Raw genomic sequence first — 20,975 nt, forward strand, 5'->3', positions numbered from 1 at the left:
TCTCAGTAGAACAGAAAATCTTTTGGAAACTATGGATGGTTCTACTAGACTCACTGTAGCTTCAATAATAAGTATTTATTTCAAAAGAAGTTTAGCCCAAGTGAATGAAATTTGAAATTTTAAAACTCCATCTTAAGAAATGGAAACCAATGGTTACAGTCGTGGGTTTGACAATTAAGTGCTAACAATCTGAGCACTCCAGTTAGTTCTGTGGCTGTTGATTAGGATTCCATGGTGATTAGTGAGTATGAGGATGCAATCACATCTGTAGGATTTAATCAGTCCGGTGCTGGATGAGGCAGTCCGAAGATAAGAGAGAAACTAGAACTTCTATATGTAGTATTGTATGAGTTTTTTTCCCCTTGCTGTAAGAAGAAGAAGAAGGACAAAAAGTAGAGAAGCCTACCTTTTCCCTCCTCCCTAAACTTGCAGATTTTTAAATTGTAATATTGACTGCTTAGTTCTGTGATGCGGGAGAATAATATTGTTAACACCTGTGACGGGGAAAGACAACGCACAGGGATAATCACACAGGCATACTCTCTGATGTTCAGCATTCTTACACTTGTGAGCAGGATTTCTTTTTCCACGCTGTGCAACCATGTGTCTGGTTTTCCTTTTTGTAAATCTAGGGTTTTAAGTGTTTAGCTTGGACGTATACAATATTTTCATGTGTCTTATTTTCTTCTGTTATACATTCTGATTATGTGCTGTCTTTTTAACACTGAAAGCATGTATCTTAAAAGAATAATGTACAATGTCCTCTGCCTTCCTGTGAAGCAGATAAGTGAATGTGTGCAGAAACAGAAAACCATTGTCGGTACTGTTGTCTACAAAGGAAAATTCTAAAGGAAAAATTTTTGGATCTCTGCTCTGCACAAAGCTTCTTTGTGACCTTTCTGACTCTGAGTAAAGGTGACCATGTGCTGAATCCTCCTTTAGAACTATCTGCAGCGGTACATTCTTAACTTAGAGGAGAGATGGTGTTGTTATCATCTGGCAGTGCAAGCAGTCCTCCCATTACTGCCCTTCGGTTTACTGCTACTGCTGTCACAACTTTTCTCTCCTCTACTATGTATAGCTCAATTTGTGTAAATAGCATTGCCCACTTCTGTGTAATTTTTTTTTTTGTTACATTATTTTGCATTAGCACCTATGGATCTCTATTTGTCATATATTCATATAACAGAAGGTTGTTCCTACCCTGCAAAGCTTATAATCTAACAGCAGGATTCATGTTTTAAAGCAATGTTTTCTGAGAGCATATTGCGATGCAGATTATGATGTTTGGGTTTAATAGCAGGAGCTGTTCATTTTATGTATATTTATACCATGTCTAAAAGAATAGGTGTGGGTGAGCTTTGAAGTGTTTCAGTGAAACTAGTTAACGACAAGCATTAGTAAATACTTACATGAACATGTAGAAGGCTTAGGAGATTCTTGTGGCTGTTTCATTTTTATTTAGAATATGGTCTCTAAATGGCTGCAGTACCTTCCTGAACCGAGCATCAACCTGGAGAGGACAAAACCATAAATTAATTAGGAACATTTAAGGAGTGGGAGAATAAAATGCCAAATGTTTTAAAAAGGACTAAGTATTTCACTGTTCCTGTTAGCTGCCCCCTGCTTCTATGCCTATATTGTGTATTACACAAACTGCTGTACCTCAGGGTTCTGGTTTTCCATTTTGTTTATGTTTGGTTCAGTTAACTTTTGCCTCCTAAGGAAGCAAAAAATCAGTGGGACTGTATTAACTTTATTTTATAGATCTCTGAACAAGATTCTGCTATTGCACTTCTGGCTGAAAGGTCCTATAGCCTAGAATATCTAGCAGATATTTTTGAAATAAACTATATAATGTAATACCATATTAGAATCAATAGTAGTGCATCAGTGCAGACAAACAAGCAAGATTTATAGGGAAGAGAAATATCTTTCAGTTAGGCAACTGTTTGTAGCTTTAAAAAGGCCAAAAAACATAAATAAGCTTTTGAACACACAAGCTCTTCTTGACTAGTGTCACTAATGATAGTGATTTTTCTTGAATAGTGATAATACTAATTACTGTGAAGAGAAAGAGAAGGAAGACAGAAAAAATGCATCTTCTTTGTAGCTGTATTGGTAGTATTTACATCTACAGTTCTTAACTCCAAAACTCATTCACTGTAATGTTAAATCATGGAGTCATAAAAGGCTGTCTGTGAATTTAAGGAGTGACAAGTTTGTGAGTGGAACACAGGTGGACTAAAATACTGTAGAACCAAGTGTTGATTTCTATTTCATCAAGTTGCAATGACCTGCATAATATAGCCCAGTACCAGTCTGTATTTGAGTGCACAAAACTCCTGCTCCACTCAGCAGTCATTAGCAGTTGAACCACACACACCAGTGTAAATATCAGGGCAACAAATTTACATGAGCTACAGTGTTCAGGTGTAATTTTTATTTCTTTCAATCCTACCATAACCATGGAATACTCTAAACTATATGTAGTTCTGTGTTTGCTCTTCACTGTATGCAACACAACACACTGAGGGAGCAGCAGAGTTTGTAAATCCATCTTGAAGGCCAAAGAGATGAGGCAGAATTCACACAAGATTGCCGATCTCGTTTCCAGGAGAAAACCCCCAAAATTATAAACAGCATTACTAAATATCCGAGTATCTAAAGTTAATCTAAGTAATCTCAGAGTCCCCAAAGCTGTAGTAGTAATCTGCATTTTTTTCCCCTACTAGCATAAAGAAAATAGTACTTAAGCTAATCTTCTACTTTGGAAAAATAAAACATTAGGTGGAAAGATACTGGCAAAGAAAAGCAAAGTGCACTAGCTTTGCTGTGAAATTTCAGTAATCTTCCTTTTAGCTTTGGCTGCCAGACTGATGGTGAAGAAAAGCTTAAACATCCTCCCTCCCTTGTGCATATTATTACATGCCTCTGAAACTTTTTTCTTCTGCTCTGTTATTCTCCTTCTTTGTGAGCTCTCACAAAAAGAAAGGGAATAGATTATAATAATATTGTAGCACCAACGCTATTGTGTTTGCAGTAGCCTTAGTCCAAGATAACGATTTGATTAGCATGGCTTTTTCACTTACTGGAATTAAAGATACGTGGATTTTCCTGGGATTCTGTGCTTTCAGAATGATTTTTTTTTCACCTTCTTTCTTCATCTGTATGTCTGTGTGAAGAAGGCGGAGGTTTCAAATCGGTACAGAGCCTTCAGTAATAGCCAAGGGCAAAAAATTAGTGCAATGCGTCATCACAGTCACTCCTGCAATGTCCTATGCAACGCATTTGTTCAAAAGGACCATTGTTCCTTAAATCACTGATGATAGTTCTTCTAAATTTTTTCCCTGCAATGTAGTTGCTATAAATGAGGTTTGACATTTCCAATTTTGTTATTTGAATGGCCTCAAGGAGGCTTTGAAAAGTTTGACACGTAGAATATGAAATGCTTAACAAGGGTATTAAAGATAAACTAATAGTTCATAGTGCAGCAAAGAAGCAGAGTGATTTAGTGCATTCTAGCAATCCAAAGACTTTTAATGGTGTTGAATTACATTAAAAAAAATTAATTGCTTTGATTGAATTTTTGATAGGGTTATCTTTTTCGAAAACATTTAAACTTTTCCTCCCTTTCTTCTGTAGCTTCTTTTGCTTCTAGCTATATAACACACAGAAGTTGTGTATGTTGGCAGTAGTCATAACAGATAAGCAGAGTTATTCCCTTCTCTAGAGGGTGTAAAATCTTGATCCCGCTGATATTAGTGAGAATTTTGCTCTCAGCCTCAGGACTTGAATCAAAAAAAGCACCCTTTGCTACAGCTGGGTTTGAGTTTTCTAACAGAAGCAATTAATTGTGACTACTTAAGAGATCCATATCACACTTGTAATCTTACAGGTGGCTTAAAGGGGAACAAAAGAGATGCTTTTCTGAGTCAATGCAGATATTGCAAAAATAAAGCAAAATCTTTTTGATATAGAACTTTGTTTATTCCCCTTTATGCTTTGGTCCATTTTGAAGCCAGACTGGTGTGGTTCATATATTTGATGTCTGACTTGCAAAATTTTTAATCTTATTAGTAAGAGGAAAAAGATAAAATTATTTTTAGCTTATAAAATAGAAGTAGTTTCATTTGTTGCTAGAATTTGTCTGTAGTCTGTTAAACTCTTAATGCTACTAATTTTGTATTTCTAAATATATATACTTTAATGTGGAAATAATTATTTTTGCACACTCCCCCAACAAAGCAGTATCCAGAGAGAACAAATAATATTCACCTGCATTTCATGTGCTTCTAATCTATATAAATCTTCTAGCTGATGGACTTGTGAAAATAGTTACTTTTTTGTTTTGAATATGTGAATGATTTCCAGGTTATTTCTTTGCTTTGATAATTGCAAAGGAGACTTCAATTTTGTGATCTTGAATTTCAGTTTCACAAATTATATTTATGCTGTTGGTTTATCACAGCAGTGTGTCTTCTCTCTAACACAGACAATAGTAAATACAGCTTTGGCTTGAGGAAAGCTATTCTTTTTTTTTTTTTTCTTGGTCTCTGTAGAAATACTGCAACACAGTCCAGCTTGATTCTGGCATAGACTACAGGAAACGAGTGCTTCCAGCTGCTGGAAAACTTTACTACCTGTAAGTTTATCTATGATATTGTATTTGCTCTCTTTTTCCTTCTTATTAGCCAACAATTTCCTAGTCAATGGGAAATGAAAAATGTATAGTAGAATTAGCAGGGTGTGACTTTTCCTTTTTTTGCCTTCTGGTCCATTTTGTTCAGCAAACCGCCTTCCATTATGCCTTGATATTAACTTCATTAAACTATATTTTCAGTATCCACACTAGCATGATTTATAATGTGTGACTGAATAAAAACTAATTAGATTTTTTGGGGAGGTGTGGTGTTTGGAGAACTGAAGTGACAGATGGTTAGAAAGTAATGAATATCCTCTTGTGAGAGATTGCACAATTCTCTTATAATAGAAGAACATCCTTATTGTATTTAAGTAATTAAGTATTTATAGAAATCCAATGACAAGGATTCATTTAATTTTGGGTGTTTTGAGTGCTGTCGATGAAAAATCCCAACACCCTCCTGTTTTGACAGATTGTTTCTGTTTGTCATGACAAAATTTCTTTAGCCCTTTATATTTGCAAATAAATAATTTTTAAAAGATATTCACAGTTATGCTTATGGTTGCAGCATAAATCTGCCTAATAGGAACATTCTCTCTTTTTTAAAAAAAATGCCTTGAAACCTTTGCAATACAAACGTTTTTCTGTCTTGTATTTGCTCTTGTAGTATTATTCAATCAGTGACAACCTGAACAAAGCAGACAACAATAGCTTAGTATGAGATTTATAACTGTTCTAGCTTTCAACCCAGCATATAATATTGATCATGCTTCCATTAAGAAAGGTGTGGTATTTTTATCACTGTGATAGGTATTTGAGACCAAGTATGTCCATGTCACTTTATTATAAAGTTAGATATCATAGTTGTTGTAGGAAGGAGGAATAATGCTTAGAAGAGTTACAACAGGTAACTCTTTCTGCTTCTGGAAGGAAATGACAAAATTTTATGGATGGAAAACAGGTCCAGTGCAGGTTCTGTATCCTCAAACAAATTGTGACTGTATGAACTCAAGAAAAGTAGCTCTTGTTCCGTATTCTTGTTTGGCTCCACTTTCTCTAAGCTTTGCCGTGTCTGCCTTAGAGGTACTTTTTGAAGCCGCCACTGATAGCTCTGATATCACTGATATGCTCATCGTGGCTCTTGTTCCGATTGCCGCCGTCCCTGCTCACGGCACTGCTTCCTGTGCCTGCTGCACTCTGTGACTTTGTCTGACAGTTGTGGAGAGCACCTGCTGTATTCTTTTTTCAATGTCCATGCTCAGAAGAAAGCAAGAGCACACTGGTGGTTTCTAGCAGGTAATAGGCCTGTGGCAGCAGCTCTCAATGGAGAAGAAATACAAACAAGTTGCAGGACTAGTACCCAGCTGAAATATATTTCATGGTGATCTACTGTAAAACTTGTGATCAAGTGAATGGCAGAGATTGGAGATGTCTGTCTTGTATTCTCTTATTGAAAGGATGTGGGTTACCTTCAGAATTTGATGTGTAAATCATTAGGGAGCACTGAGGGGAAAAAATAATTTAAAAAATCCTGTAGCTGCCAATGGAATAAGATACTTATTTCATCATCCTTTCTTTTTCTGAGGGAATCTCATTCATTCTTCTATTCAGACTTGTTCTCTGGAGCTTTCAACACTGCAGAACTAGCTTTGTTTTAAAATTAGGTACTATACAGTATTTTGCTACAGATCTTTGAAATTTAGTTAGCAGTCTTGTCCCCAAAAGAAGTTGTTCTTGTCTAACATGTTTTCATTCCTCTATTAAGGGTCATAGTATTATTGTCACATTTTGTTAAGAATCCTCTTGATGCTTCATATTTTGTGTAGTCTTGTCTTCATTTAAAATGTGCAACTGAGAGTTGCTTAAAGCTGTTTCATACTCATCTGAGAGCCATCAGTGTAACACCATTACAAGATGCCTGATCAAAGCAACTTCATTGATCTCAGTCTCGGGTGTCTGTTTTCAAAACAAACTTTCTTGGCAATTAGGTGCAACATATTCAGCTGTTTCTTGTTGTAGCCTTTCCATCGAACTTTTTGATTATGATATGCATGCATATGGACATACTCTCTGATACAGATATATACACTCTTTCCTCCCTTCTATGGTCTTTTTTCTGTTTTTGTCTGTTCATTTTCATTTGTCATTTTGTCAGAGGAAAGCAGCATGCAAATATCAATGTTGAGAGAAACTTGTAGAATTTTATATCATCTGCTAGTCAGAAACGGTTTTTCAAAGTGTTCTGCATTTACAGAAGTTTGTGGGTTTTCTTTTCCCCCAGATTCTTTGTATCTACAAGACTTGTTATTGTTAAGCTTGAGCTAAAAAGTAGTTATTTTAGTTCTGCTGTTAGTATTTTTAAGGTGCTTAAGGCCTAATAAGGAGAATAATTGTGTCACTCGCTGATCTTCATTTTTCATATAGAGGGTGTCTAGAACTGTATGAAGCAATAGACCTTCCACACCAAAAGAGACTGTACAAATGTCAATGAAGCATTATATATCCTAGTTTTAGTTTGTTGTCTACAGTAGCATTAATTTACTATTCTTGGCTAGAAATATGATCTATCTCGCTGTATCTATCCATCTCTAAGAATGAAACATGGAAAGATTTGCTCTCTAACCCATTCAGTGATAAAAAAAAATTCTCTGATTGGACTGAGTTATAATTCTTGTGTCAACCAGAAGATGAATATAAACTTCAGCTCTCAGCACAGGTATTTTGCATTTTCACCCTCTGTCTTGGGGACAGAGTTTGGGGGGGGAACTGATAAAATTACTATTGCAGAAATTATACTGGTATTTTTAATTTCACAGTTTAATTTTGCAGATTGTTAGATCAATACAATCAGTTGACTTGACCTTGACACCAACCCCCCCCCAAAAAAGAAGAAGGTGCTTCAGCATTTAATTTCACAAAGTCCCCTCTCAGGAATTTCAAAGAATACTTCTTTGGGTGCTTGACTGCCTTGCCTTGTCTATTTGCTCTTATTTTGCATGCAAGATAGAGCCAGAAGCCTTTTTTCTTATTGTGTACACATAGTGTTAATGGATCTGCTCTGTCTGTATTGCCTCATTACTGGAAACAGCTTGAACACAGAAGTCTTTCAGTGTATGCAAATAAGGCAGAATCATCTACCTGAGAGTTAATATTCTCTACTTTTAAGTGTATTCTAAATGTAATGTTTGTATTTAGAGCATAACATCCTGTTCCCTTTTTTTATGGGCAAAAAGCTAAGCAGGCTCAGGCAGCTGTTTGATGTTGGCTTCAAGTGTTATTAATTTCATATTCTATTATTCTTTTCACTGTAGCACAAGTGAAGCTGATGTGGAGGCTGTCATGGATAAGTTGTTTGATGAGCTGGCTCAGAAACAAAATGATTGTACGTAAGTTAATTTCTCTTGAAAGAGAATACATTTAGAACACAATGCCCAATCTCCACTGACCAATTAATAAGTTCCATTGCTGTATATGGGTTGATGCCACACTCAAGTGGCAGTCATTGTATCAGCATTTTGTCTAATTTATGTGTTGAATCATGTGCTATTATTCATGAAGCTATGCATTTCCTATCTGTAAGAGATGAATTTTATAGTAATTATCCAGAGAAGATTGAGTCTTTGTTCATGTTCCCATAGTAACTAGACCAAGGATTCTAAAAGTGCAAGGCAGAGAGCTGAGGCTGAATAAAGCGTGTGGAACCATTGCAGACTTCACGTTTGAAGAGCTATGCGACAGAGTAAGTACCCAGTCCAATCTAGATCAGTTAATGCTCAGACTTTTCACAGTTTAAAAGAAAAAAAAGAAAAAAAAAAAGAAAAAAGAATCCAAAACACACAAACTCACTATTTTCCCAAGTTGAACTAAATTAAAAAGACTTTTTTTTAACTTGGCAAAAAGATTTTTAATTTAACAGGAAAAAAACCTGCACCCTTGGCAAAAGAACAATAATAATTTTCTTTTTAATGATACAGTAAATTCACTCTTAGGTGTATCACAGATTGTCTTCAAAAATCCTACTGCAATATTTACCTGGACTAACATCATTGTTGTTGGTATATTAGTGGTCATAACATATCAGTATGTAAATAGCATTCAAATACTGTTTTTAAAATCTGGAGTTTAAGTTGATGCTCAAGCAAATGAATAGTGATCCTGGCACCACTACAGTAACACTGTTGTTGCATGCCTTAGTTTGAACTATGTGTACAAGGGCTGTTTAGTCCCAGGACTTCTCAAAATACGCCAGATTTTGGTAAATATTGCCAAATTCTCTACTTAAACATGTGGGATGTGATCCCTGGAAAGCTTTGTTTGTATATGACCCCCAGTGGGTTGGAAGACAGTTCCCCAGGAGTTGCACTGTACTTAGTGACCTCTCTACTGATGTACAAAGTTATTGTTAAATGATCACAACCCTAAACTGGGCTGATGGCACTTTTGATTCAGGATGCTGACTAGTCTTTTGGTGATAACATTGTGCTTTCACTTCCTTCTAGCTACCAAGTTGATAACTATTTGGATGGAAATGTCACTGGTTAAGTTTCAGACTGTAGGTTTCAGACTGTTGGTTTTCAGTTTCAGACAAAACCAGTTAGCCATTTGTAAGAATGGAGGTATGTCATGGGTAGAACAGCTTGCTTTTCACTAGAAGTTGTGAGACTTTTTCTTCCTTGTGCCTCTTAAAATAGCTGGAAGTGATGCTGTCAGCAGGTACTTTTAAAATCCTTTAGTCCAGTAAATGCCTTATGTACTTAAATGGGATGGTAGGTTGCTTCTAAGTAGAAGTGCTCTGATAGGTCACATGTGAATGGCCACTACTTTGGGTCTGAAGGTTCTGATGCTCTTCAAGTATTACGTGGAGTTCAGGTCTTCTTGGCGTAATGGAGCTGAGGGGCTTGGTTTGCACTCAGAACAAGTAAAGAGAATCCTTATGAAATGTTAAACACTGTTTAACAGCCCTGTGCATTTAGGATCTTGCCTGCCCCATTGCTCTGTTTGCCCACCCTGTTGCCATTAAAATCTCCTAAAAGACAAAAGAAAAAATCAGAATTCAGCTGTCAAACCATGAAACCATGTTCCTTTTTTTCTGTGAAGTCTTTAACTTTTTGATGGAAAAACTTAAACATGTAGTGTCTTTTTTAAACCATCAGAGTTGCTCCCACTCATGTCACAGAAGACATAGGTAGGATCCAGAAGAGTGCCCCAGTGGTTTATAGCAAAAAATACCCCAAAGCCAGGAGACATTCCACGCAACAGGAAGTATAAAGTCATTCATATATATTCCAGTAAGCTGGAATGGGAAGTGGGAATGATTTGTGGAAATATAAAGCACAAATCTTTAGGGGACATAGGTATTTTCTCCTTCTTGTGAAGCCAAATGGTGGGTAAGTTGACAGGCATCCTAAGTGCTACTCTTAAGAAAAAGGAAAGTAGGAGGCTGAAAAAGAGGTAATGAAAAGCAAGATCCACAAAAGAAAGTATTGGAGGGGAATTTGTTGGATTTGCGTGGAGTGAATCTGCAGGTTTCTTTGTGCAGGACATGGGGAAAAAGTCCCATGGGAAGGCAGATTGTATAAGGAGACATGAGGCTCCTAGCTGGAGCCTGTAGCAACCAGGGTGGAGCTTAGCCCACCCTGGGCTCAGCCCAAGCAAAGCCTCCTAGGTAGATAAATGACATTTAAAGTTACTATAGTAGGAGCCCATTAAAATGATAACAGAACTGAAAACAAGATTTGCAGTTGGTTTTATATCAGTTGTAAGACCTGGTGACAAGCATGATAAATGGTAAATTCTCATTAATGGGGAAAAATGAGATATAACTGATATTATTGAAACCTTGTGGGACAATTCATAAAATAATAATGTGCAATCAGTGCTTACAGCCTACTTAAGAACAGAGTGGCTGAAACAGGTGGAAGACAATGTGCAACATTAAAGATATTGGTACCTGCCTTAAAGTTAATTAATACAGGGTTCTTGAATACATATCAATCAGTCTGCTAATTAACAAACCCAAGAGGGTAGTACTCCTAGGGATCTCTTGCAAATGGAGAATGAGGTGGATTGCTTCTTGAGCATGTGGCTATAAAAAGCATAAAAATACACCATTGTATGGGAATCTTATGCTGTAGATGAAGCACAGAAGAAGGTGAAATGTAATTATCCCTAAAATTGCAAATGATAATTTTCTAGCATAAAATGCAATACATCCAGTACAAAGTCATTTGGTTGGAACAGCTTTATGGGAACTTAAATTGATGAATTCATCTAGAAATTTGTGTTGTGCAGCAACAATCTTCTCCTTAATTTTCTAACATTCCTTGAAACCAAAAGATACTTCCAAACAGTGAAGTTACATATTTGATTGTTCAGGAAGAGTAGTTTTTAAAAGCAAAAGGGAAGTATGACTAACTGGAGAGGGAAGTGTAAATGACAACAACAAAAAAGAAGGACTCTTTGAGGAGGAAGGTAGGAAAAGTATTTCCTGTGTCACTGTTGAGACAGAATCAAATAATATGGAATGAATGGCAACTAGTTATGAAGTGCAGGAAAATTATAAAATAAAGGTAATGGGAAAATATCATGTCTCTCAGATAAAAGACTTGTTAAGTAAAATGGCAGTTTTGATATGGTTTATATTATCTGAATGTTATTGGCTTATTCCTACTTGGAGGTGGATGAACTTTAAATAATGACGTGGAAAAAGGAAAAGGTTTTGCAAAAAATATGTGTTCTAGGTGAAGCAGAGTGGAATACTGTTTCACTAAAGGGTAGTGAAATCATTTTCAGTCTGTTAATAGTTAGCATATGTTAAAAGTAGCCTGCAAATATATTTTGTATCACTGAGTCCTGGAAAACTAGGGTGAGATCTCTGACTACCTTTTTATTTTGGATAAATGTTGGAGTCCAAGAGCAAGTCCACATCACTAGAAGGATGCCTCTGTATGCCAGTATTAAAAAATAAACAAGTAAAATTCGCACATACACATGATGACTGGTATAACTGCGGATGTTGGTAAGATTTTAGTCCAGAAAGGGTAATAGAGGAGCTGGTTCTGGATTCATACGTGCAGATGACTAAAGAATGGAAATGAAATTAATTCTCCAATCACCCTGATTTTGTAGGAGGAGTTGAGTTTTGAAAATGCTGTTCTTCCTAGGGAATTAGCATTATGCAGTCTCAAGGAAGTATTCGTTAAATGGATTGCTATGTTAGTTAACTAACATATAAAAAGAATTATTACTGAAGGTTTGTGGTTGAGTGTGGCATTCTAATGAGCATATTTTTATACTAAGCCAAATATAATAGTTTTTTTCCCCAGCAGCTTTGAATATATCATAAATGCTGATACAAATTTGCTGTAAATACAGAGTGCTGTGTGTATTGGGGGAAGAGCAATGAATACAAGGATGCTGTGTGTGATTTATTTCTCATCTGAATGGAGATTTTGGGGAAAGTGGTTTTTTTGGGCAAGAGAGTTTGTTTTGTTTTGCTTTTTTTACATCTAAGCAAACATACAGTTTCCAGGTAGAAATTGGGAACACAAGTCACAAACAGAGGAGGAGACTGTGCCCTAGGCAAAGTGACTTGGAAGTAGATTTAAGGATTGTAATGGACAAGCAGCTCAAAAGGAGCTTCTGGTCCAGTGTTAGAGCATTTAGACCTTATTTCATCTAGGGTGGGTAGAGTGGAAATAAATAGAAGGGTAGGAAGTTTATTTTAATTTTAGAAACATCTCAGGTTGATGGCAGAATGTTAGGTGTGGTTTTAACCTGAAAACTTTAGAAAATACATTAAAAAACCTGACAGGGCTGTTGAAGAAACCACAAATCATTTGAGCTGGAGCATTTGTTCGCTCAGATGACAGACTTACAGTTCAGTTTTTTTCAGCTTATCAGAAAGAGGACTGGAAGATGATTTTATAACATACAGCTATTTTCACAGGGAAAAAAACCCCCGGGTATTAGCAGGATCCTAAATCTAGCAGAAGGCAGCATAATAAAACCCAGAGACTACAGAGAGATCCAAATTAAAAAAAAAAAATAAAAAAGGAAGAGCACCTGTTCACACATTTGAAACAGTGAAGAGAGTGGCAGAGCCTCCTTGTCCTGTGTTTCGGGTCAAAACTGGATGTCATTTTAGGAGGAGGTGTTTGTGTTTGAGCTACATACTAGTTTTTAGGCTTAGCTGTCTCTAAAATGGAGGATCTTGAAGTACCTCACTATCTCCTCTGGTCTAAAATTGTCTTGAAACTAAGGATGTGAGAGTCGGTCCCTGCTGCCCTCTGGAAGCTGTGTCACTGCCCCTGCACATGTGGTGAACAAGTTCAAGCAGCTGTCAGGGGAATGTCCCCAGTCCATCCTGAGGTATAACCTGCTCTCAGCCCCCTCATGCTTTTCGAAGGTAATACTTAGTCTACTATGAATCGTTACAGTCAGTTCAGACTGAGTTTTTCCAAGGCTTGTAACTTCCTTGGATTCGAGGGGGATTTCACGGGACATATATAGGACATTTCCCTGGTACCAAGCAACCTTTCTTCAGAATTTTGCATGCCTTTGTCTATGTCATGGAAGCACTAGAACTTCTCATTGAGCTAAAGGAAAGTAATTTGAGGAGCAAATTAGTCAGAAAGTAACTAAGTTACTCTCAGAAATACAGTAATTGACTGAAACTTTTACAAGTAAATTTCCATTGACACAGAGATGCATGTTCATATGAAGTCAGTTTGAGGCATCCATTCAGAATGGGAAAGTTTCAAGATGAAAACTAGTTTTGTCATGGAAGGTGGATGTCAAATCTTGTTTACATGTTTCCCATCTAGTAAATACAAGGTAGTGAGAGTGTGTGTATGTGTGTGTGTGTATATGTGAAAAAGATTACACTGTCAACATCTTCTGACAGAACAACTCAAAATATCATCTAATTTGATTTAGTTAATGTAATTAACTTGGTTAAACTCATTTCCTCTGTTACATTTGGTTCATAACTACAAAAACATTTTTTAGTTTAAGGTAGAGGGATAAGTGAGTGTAATGAAGGGATTTGGGGGTTTGGGGAAATTATTTTTGATTACACTGAATTCTTGCAATATTATCTTGTAGTTGCAACATTATTTTTTGAGTTTTCTGAAACTGTCTTAAACTGCTGCTCATGTGGGTATCAGTAATCATTGCAGCATGAGTGGACAATGTTGTACTCAAAACCTGGTTAATTGATTCCTTTGGCTATGCGTAACCCCTAAGGGTTCCAGAAAAAAGAACTTAAGTTTTGCAAGAGTCAACTTGAATGGAGAATGTGAAAGCATAGATGCTTTTGTTATGTTTGAGAAATAATTTATCACACAAGTGACTCTACTTTCACTTCATTGCAACAGTGTATCTTCTAGTCTGGTCTTGGGTGATTGTTACAGTGCATTCCAGAGGGATAATCACATAGACCTAGAAATCTATGTTTGTTGGTGTAGGATTAAGACAATGTGTTTGAAATTTCTCAGACTTAGTGACTTAGTGACTTTTGTAATTAAATATTTCATATGAACAGCCTGTAAAACCTCTTCAAATTCACTGATGTTTCCTTCATCAAAGTAAAATCAAAATTCTATTTTAAAGGGAAATATTAAAACATTTTCCACTTTGATATCACATGATTTCAGGAAATGTCAGATAATACATAATAGATGAATATAGCAAATCAGCAACTGATAATCTGATACTATTTGAAACATCTACCTTAAGCACAAGTTTCAAAGTAGCTGCTTTTTAATTAGTACCTGAAGGTCTTGAGAGAGAGAGTTGGTGCCTTTCTAGTATTACAGTCTTTTGTTTCTTGTTTCATGTGTTTGCATTAAACCTTTTCATATCAAGAATATAAAGACTTAATTCTGTCTAAAATAATGCATCAGATACTGTTAATTGCCAGTTGTCCATTATTGATTATAAAAATAAAATACAGATAATATATCGTGTGCAATGCTGATATGACATTCCGTTGACTTGCCAAACTATTGTGTGCATCACTTTTTAAAGCATAGATTCCCAGTTGAGGAAAATCCCAAGTTTTAGCTAAGTTAGTTAATGTCAAATGCCTACACTTAGCTTTTTTTCTTTACTGGCTATTTGACCATGTGGAATACTACGAGATGCTGGATGAGAGGATATTGATCTATTTTGGTTGCTTTAGAGCAAAATGAGAAGCAGTTTTTCAGACTTGACACTCCAGGGTTTCTGTGGCAGTGTGGCACATGATAGTGTTTGTCATGGCATGAAAGTAGCTGTCTACTCACTAGAATGGAGCCCTGGAAATGTGATTCTCCAGCAAAGTCATCCAGGAAGGACTGTGCTTGGTTTACACAAAAATGTTTATTATTTTATCACCTTTTCTAAGGCCCCATAAAATGAAAAATGTAGCCAGAGAAGGCTGGGAGAGGCACTAGGCAGAATAGGGACTCATAGTTCTTATTTATTGTAGAATTTCAATGCTAACATTAGCTTCCCCATTCTTTGTGGCCTTTAATTTCTTTCTGCCAGTTTCTCTGTCTATACAATGAGGGATACACTTACCAATGGAGTTAGATTCTTGCAAAACATAATTAGTTAATTTTTTTCATTGAGTTAGTGTGTGAATGAAAGATCACACAAATACTTCTTAAAATAAAATGTACATATCAATTTGGTTTTAAAATACCTCTATATAAACTAGCAATCCTGCAAATATAAGTTATATCCCATTTCCCTGTGTTTACACATGAAGGTCAATGTTCATTATGCCTTAGAAAAAATCACCCTCTGCCAGTCCTCTGTCTTCACTTTCCTTTTAAAATTTTCTTGAAAACTGATAAGTGTGACAGTTTGGCTTGAGTCTGGTATAAATAATGTAGACAACAGTGTACCTTATGTGTAATCTTCCAGGTCCTAAGGGAGTCGAGAGATCCAGCCTTCCCCACAGTGCTGCCTTTTAGTCTTCCCCTCGCTTGTGCGCAGCAGCTGCTGCCCTCTGCCGGGAACGCCGGCTGCCTTCTGCGCCCAAACACGTGAGCCTGTTCCTCACAAAGGTTGAATTACTTTTGTTCGTGCATCCTGTAGTCTTTCCATTAGGTAATCAAATATATCCTTTCATCCAACTGCCCAGTACCAATGAACAGTGTCTTAATATGATACTAACCATTAGCAAAAGTACAACAGTGTGAAAGCTAGGAAAATAAATTTAATATCAATATCTATGTTGGAAAAGGTTATCCTACTGTGATTTTTTCTCTAGTAGTTGTTCAGCATTTCTGAAATTGGCAAAATACAATTTTTGTGTAGATTACCGCAACAAATAATTGGTAAACAGTTTTTGTTAGGTCGTTGTTCCATTGCAATAGGCACACTCTGCAGACCAGGAGGAAGAGGTAGTTCCTGACTTGAATAGCTTGCACTTCAAAAGAAAAGATGTGACTAAGCTTTAAATAAAAAGAAAAAAAGAAGCAAAGAAAAAAGTCACAATTTGCAAAGGCAACAAGTGATTTAGAAATGCAAGTGTCTGTCTTTAAGTCAACTGAATGTCTCCCCTACACGATGACATAACTCAGCTGCATTTGCAGTTTAATGATTCTGAATCATTTTGAGGGAATTACCTTCATTAAAAACTGCTAAATTTATCCACTGTATAATTTGGTGTCATCTTTAGGATTGTAGGATTGTCAAGTGTAGTTGTAAATAAACATACCATGGGTAACACTATTTTCAGTAACTTTTTAGAAGCATAGTTTTCCTTGGTTTAGGATCTTAGGTTTATTCCCAGCCAGAGATCAGCTTTTGCAGCTTAAGCTCTGGACTCAGAGCCTGTCATTTATTAGCTACATTTGCTTTAGAAATGTAATCAGTTTCTATACCCCCAAAAAAAGTTGTCTTGTCTAACTCACAAGTATGTTTTATAAAAGAAACTCAAGAAACTTATTTCGGGTGGAAATATTGTAACACAGTAATAATTTTAGCCAAACTTCCTTCCTGTTTTATATTTTATGTGTATCAGAGCTTAATTTTTAGAAAGCACTCCCTTCAGTGAAAGCTGCATAAACCTTGAGGGTTTAGATCCTGTACTTTACAGACCAGGGAATACCCAAATAAAAGCTGATTGTAGTTTGAAGGGTTGCCTTTTTAATTCAATGTTTTGTATCTTAAATTCCCAAGTGTACTACTTTCTCTTTTTTTAAAGGTTTGTTGACCATGGTTTTGAAATCTTAACAGTAAGTGTCAATATTTAAATAGATATATGAATTTTTTAAACCTTCTGTTTTGGAGACCATTTCACTGACAAATGCCATACTTTGGAGTTGGAACTGGAAATTTGGCAGTGGAAATTTGGGAGCAGAAACATGCCTTTTGTGGTTCTTCCACTTTGCAGCCAGCTTTGAGCAGCTGATAGGTAGGTCTTTGAGACATCTCACTTTTTGTAGGGTCAGTATGGATATCTGTCACTGTTCTAAGCTCTTCTAAGGCAGGAGTGGTTGTGCTGAATGATGACTGAACATAGGAGCAATCATCTACTTAATCAGAAGAGCAAAGCTCTGAAACAACTTTCCACTATGAGAAATGTGACTAAAACCTTGTGGTGTAAGGTCAAGCAAAATTAGTTTCTGCCAGGTAAGAAGTATAGTAAGGAGCTATACTCGATCCAGAAAATACCTTCAACCCCAGGGTTTACAGATCTCAGATTCTTGCTCTACCGGTTGAACTAGATGATATTTAAGTATCTTCCAACCTAAACTGGTCTATGGTTCTATGATTTGCACTGCCATCAATATCTTTAAATTTTTTAACCCAGTTAGCCATGCTCTATCTTCTCATTCTTATTTAAACTTCAGCATGCTGCTGGATTACAGATCATGCCTCAGGTTTTTCTGTTCCTTTCTTGGAATTGTGGTCTTGAAATATTATCCAAGTAGTATTTCTCTGTTTTATCAGACTCAGTAATGATTGTGTGTGGCTCCTTTGGAAACAACAGAGCTCTATATTTTTTTGTTTATGCTTAATGTCTAATTTGTAAATATTATCTGGTCTTAAATTGTGTGTTGGTTTTAGTAATTTTTTGGTTGTTAGAGTGTCTGCAGTAAATTATAGTTATTGTCAATTACAACTCTTCAGGATGTTACTGGAACTGGCCCTGGAATATCTTCCAACATCAACAAAACCTATTTTATCTTGAGATGAAATATCTTTTTCTAACATATCTTAAGCATTCTGTATTCTTCAGACAATCTTTGAAAGATGATATACTGTGTCACTGATGAGTCAACAAAGAAGAAAGATGCTTTATGCTATAATTTAATGAACTACATAATAGAAACAGGCGACTACTGACTTTTAAAACAGCCCACAGAGGGCTCCAAATAATAAACATCCTACTTGAGCAGAGCTGATGGCAGCTGAAAATGCATTAAGGAGACAGAGAAACAAAAACAAATGAAGGTGAGAACTCAGTCAAGTAGGCTGAAGTGGAGGAAACACTTTGTCAGGAGCCATAGCCCATGATAGTGCTAATGTGTTTTGCATTAGTGCGATGCCTATAGAATACTGACTCCTGGCATCAGAGTTAATGACAAAAATCCACAACAGTTTTACTGTATATACACATGCAGGAACAATAATATCATAAGAAAAGTTCTTACCTGTTCATGTTTCCAGGTTTTTAAGATAATATTGTAGCATATGAAAGAACTGGTAACAAATGGTGACAGTTATTACATAAATGTTTTATTGTTCTGAATTTGAGTTTTGATGAACAGTTGATGAAACAAAAGAGATCAGACAGTACCAGAAACATACACCAAATTGAATTATTTTTAGAATGTTGTTCAGAGGATGAGATTAATCAGGCGAAACTTTTAGTAAGAGGATTACATATATATATCAATATTAGGAGGATTTGTGGCTTCATTAGCAACTTCAGAGGAAGAAGTACCTTCATATGCTACTGACTCACTTTCTGTGACTGGATGAAATTCATAAAATAAATTTCAGCCCTGGAGGGTTATAGAGGGGATAGTGCTATGTGTCTCAAATAATTTGCCACTAGTCTTGTCACCTAGTCTAAGCCCGTGTTGTTGGCAGTCAGGACCCAACCTATGCTGCAAGGTGAAGAAAAAAGGCCTGAAGGCAGTACAGTAAAGGGGAGGGCTTTTGGCTGCTGAAACAACAGAAATCTGCTCCTCAATGGAGTTTCTGTATATGGATTGTACATCCAGAACCCCTGGCAGTGGCGTAATCTGGTCTTGAACCCATTTCCTCTGTCTCTCTTTCCTACGTGGCACAGAGTTGGTATGTGCCTGTTTGTGCCAGCATCATGCCAGTTCTGGGGGGTGGCAGGCCAGTGAGAATGTGAGTTGAGAAGCTGTCAGGGGGTCTTTGCATCATGGTCTCCTGAATTTGGAGCATTTTGAGTTAGCTGATGAGTTAGAAGAGTTTTGAAGCAATTACAGGCAGCATGGAAGTTAGGCCAATAACAAGGTTAGAGGAATATGAAAAGGACTCTAAACTTTCCCCAGAGCATTTGCAAATTTGCTGGTGGTTCCTTCTTTTTACGGTAAGTAGAGTAAGGCAGAAGAAAATTAAAGGACTTCCCAAGATGAGAGTAAGTCATGTTGGGAACAAGATTAAACGCTTTGTCTTTCATCCCCAGGGTTATGCCTCTAAACTCCAAAAGCAGAGAGTTTGAGAACTCGTCTATGTAAAGAACTACAGCTGATGCCAGCTGAGCCATATGTAATATCAGAATAGCTGACTCAGCATTTCAGTTGCATCTCATCAGACTTGAATCTTGGCAGGGAGGTACCAAACGTACTCTGTTAAAATACTCATATAGCTGCTAGGCTCAGATCTTTTTAAGCGTAAGATTTTGGAGTCTCTAAAGGCATGTTTCTGCCAACACTTACAGAATATTATCACTTAGTGCTGGGGTAGGTGTTTCAGAAATTCTTGTTACAGCTTGAAATGATCTGCCTTTTATGTCCTTAATTAGAGGAATTCTTGAATTGCCTGCTTTTTGCACTGCTGAAGCAGGTTGAATTCTTGTTTGATTGTGATAAAGATGTATATCATAACCTTCTATGAACTGTGATTTTATGTCTGTTTGAAAAGCAATATAAGTATTCTATCTTCCATTCTTCCCATTTGAATTCCATTAGCCTTATTTTTGTCCTCCACCTATTTCCTCCCTCCAGCTCCTCAGGTTTTTAATTTTCCTGTTTGGATATCCACCAAGGTGCCCACAAAGTTCTTAAAAGCATAGCTGAGCAGTTGGGCACTTCAGTTTGCCTGTTTTGCAAAAGGTTGAACCCCTTAATTTTTATTTATATATTTATTTATTTTAAGAATTGGCTTTCAATATTTTATACTTTGTATTTGAGATGAGGAGGGTGTATTCATATGGTTTGGGTGAGAAAGGTATATCACATTGGGGCAGGACAGAATAATTCCACGGGGTTTTGGGTTTCAGCAGAAGAGTGCTTGGGCTCTTTGTGTGACAAAAGAATGAACCAGCATAGCAGCGATGTCTGTAATTTCTTACCTAAAGGGAGACATGAGAAATTCTTTCTTTTCTCAGGTACAATGAGATCACTGCTGTTCTCTCTCGCAGGTACTCATCACACAGGCATATTTGATCTCTGTACTTAACAATACTCCAGTCCTAAGTATGGAATAAAAATTACTGTTACCTGAACTACTTGCTTACCACTAATCTTAAATCTCCAGCAGTATCCTGGTGGTGTTGCTTTTAGTGGGGGACTGAAATGGAGGGAGAAAATGAGCAGTAAATACAATTTTGAGGAGAGGATATAGCATGTACTGCTCTTAAACATTGCTAGAAACACTTGAACGTTTTTGTAATAATTCTTTTCCTTAGATTTTACAGTGAAGTTGTGTGGTTGGAAATGGGAAAGCAGGGTGATTCATGAGACTGCAAGTGGGAGAACTGGCTGAGCGTCAGAGGCTTTAATACCTGCCTGGGGGGTTAGCTTATTCCCATTAATTTTCAGAAGAATTTCTGGAATGCCATCAGGGCTTCACTCCCTTGTGCTTTTGTAAAGACCATTTCTACAAGTTTTTCATACTAGCATCTAAACAAAAGCTGAAGTTGGACAGCCATTAATAATTTCTTAAAATAACTTCTTGCAGAAGGGTTCTAGTAGAGAAGTTACATGTGGCCTACAGCAAATTTGTCAAACAATTTCGGTTAGAGAAAATATTTTTTATTTACTGTTTTATAATGTTAGCAGTATTGCAGTGCCTTATACTGTTGGTAACAGCACATTTCATTAGCTGGGAAGGGAGCCATGACATTATCACG

At 36.6% G+C, this 20,975-nt stretch overlaps 1 protein-coding gene across 4 annotated transcripts in view; it reads left to right on the forward strand.

The window, feature by feature from the left end:
- LACE1 (lactation elevated 1) overlaps window positions 1-20,975 on the forward strand; it is a 58,226-nt gene that overhangs the window by 33,474 nt on the left and 3,777 nt on the right. For 2 of the 4 annotated variants that reach the window (XM_017829669.1, XM_017829680.1), the window contains 3 exons: window positions 4,563-4,645; window positions 7,957-8,027; window positions 8,284-8,384. The exons of 1 other annotated variant lie outside the window; for it this stretch is intronic. In XM_017829669.1, the coding sequence (XP_017685158.1) occupies window positions 4,563-4,645; window positions 7,957-8,027; window positions 8,284-8,384 (255 nt within the window). Of the gene's footprint in view, window positions 1-4,562; window positions 4,646-7,956; window positions 8,028-8,283; window positions 8,385-15,556; window positions 16,111-20,975 lie in introns of those variants that run through there. One more of the 4 variants, XM_017829697.1, reaches the window with a different exon arrangement.

This window comes from Lepidothrix coronata, unplaced genomic scaffold (assembly GCF_001604755.1).
Source record: "Lepidothrix coronata isolate B3197 unplaced genomic scaffold, Lepidothrix_coronata-1.0 Scaffold5, whole genome shotgun sequence".
In the NCBI taxonomy this organism is placed as follows: domain Eukaryota; kingdom Metazoa; phylum Chordata; class Aves; order Passeriformes; family Pipridae; genus Lepidothrix; species Lepidothrix coronata.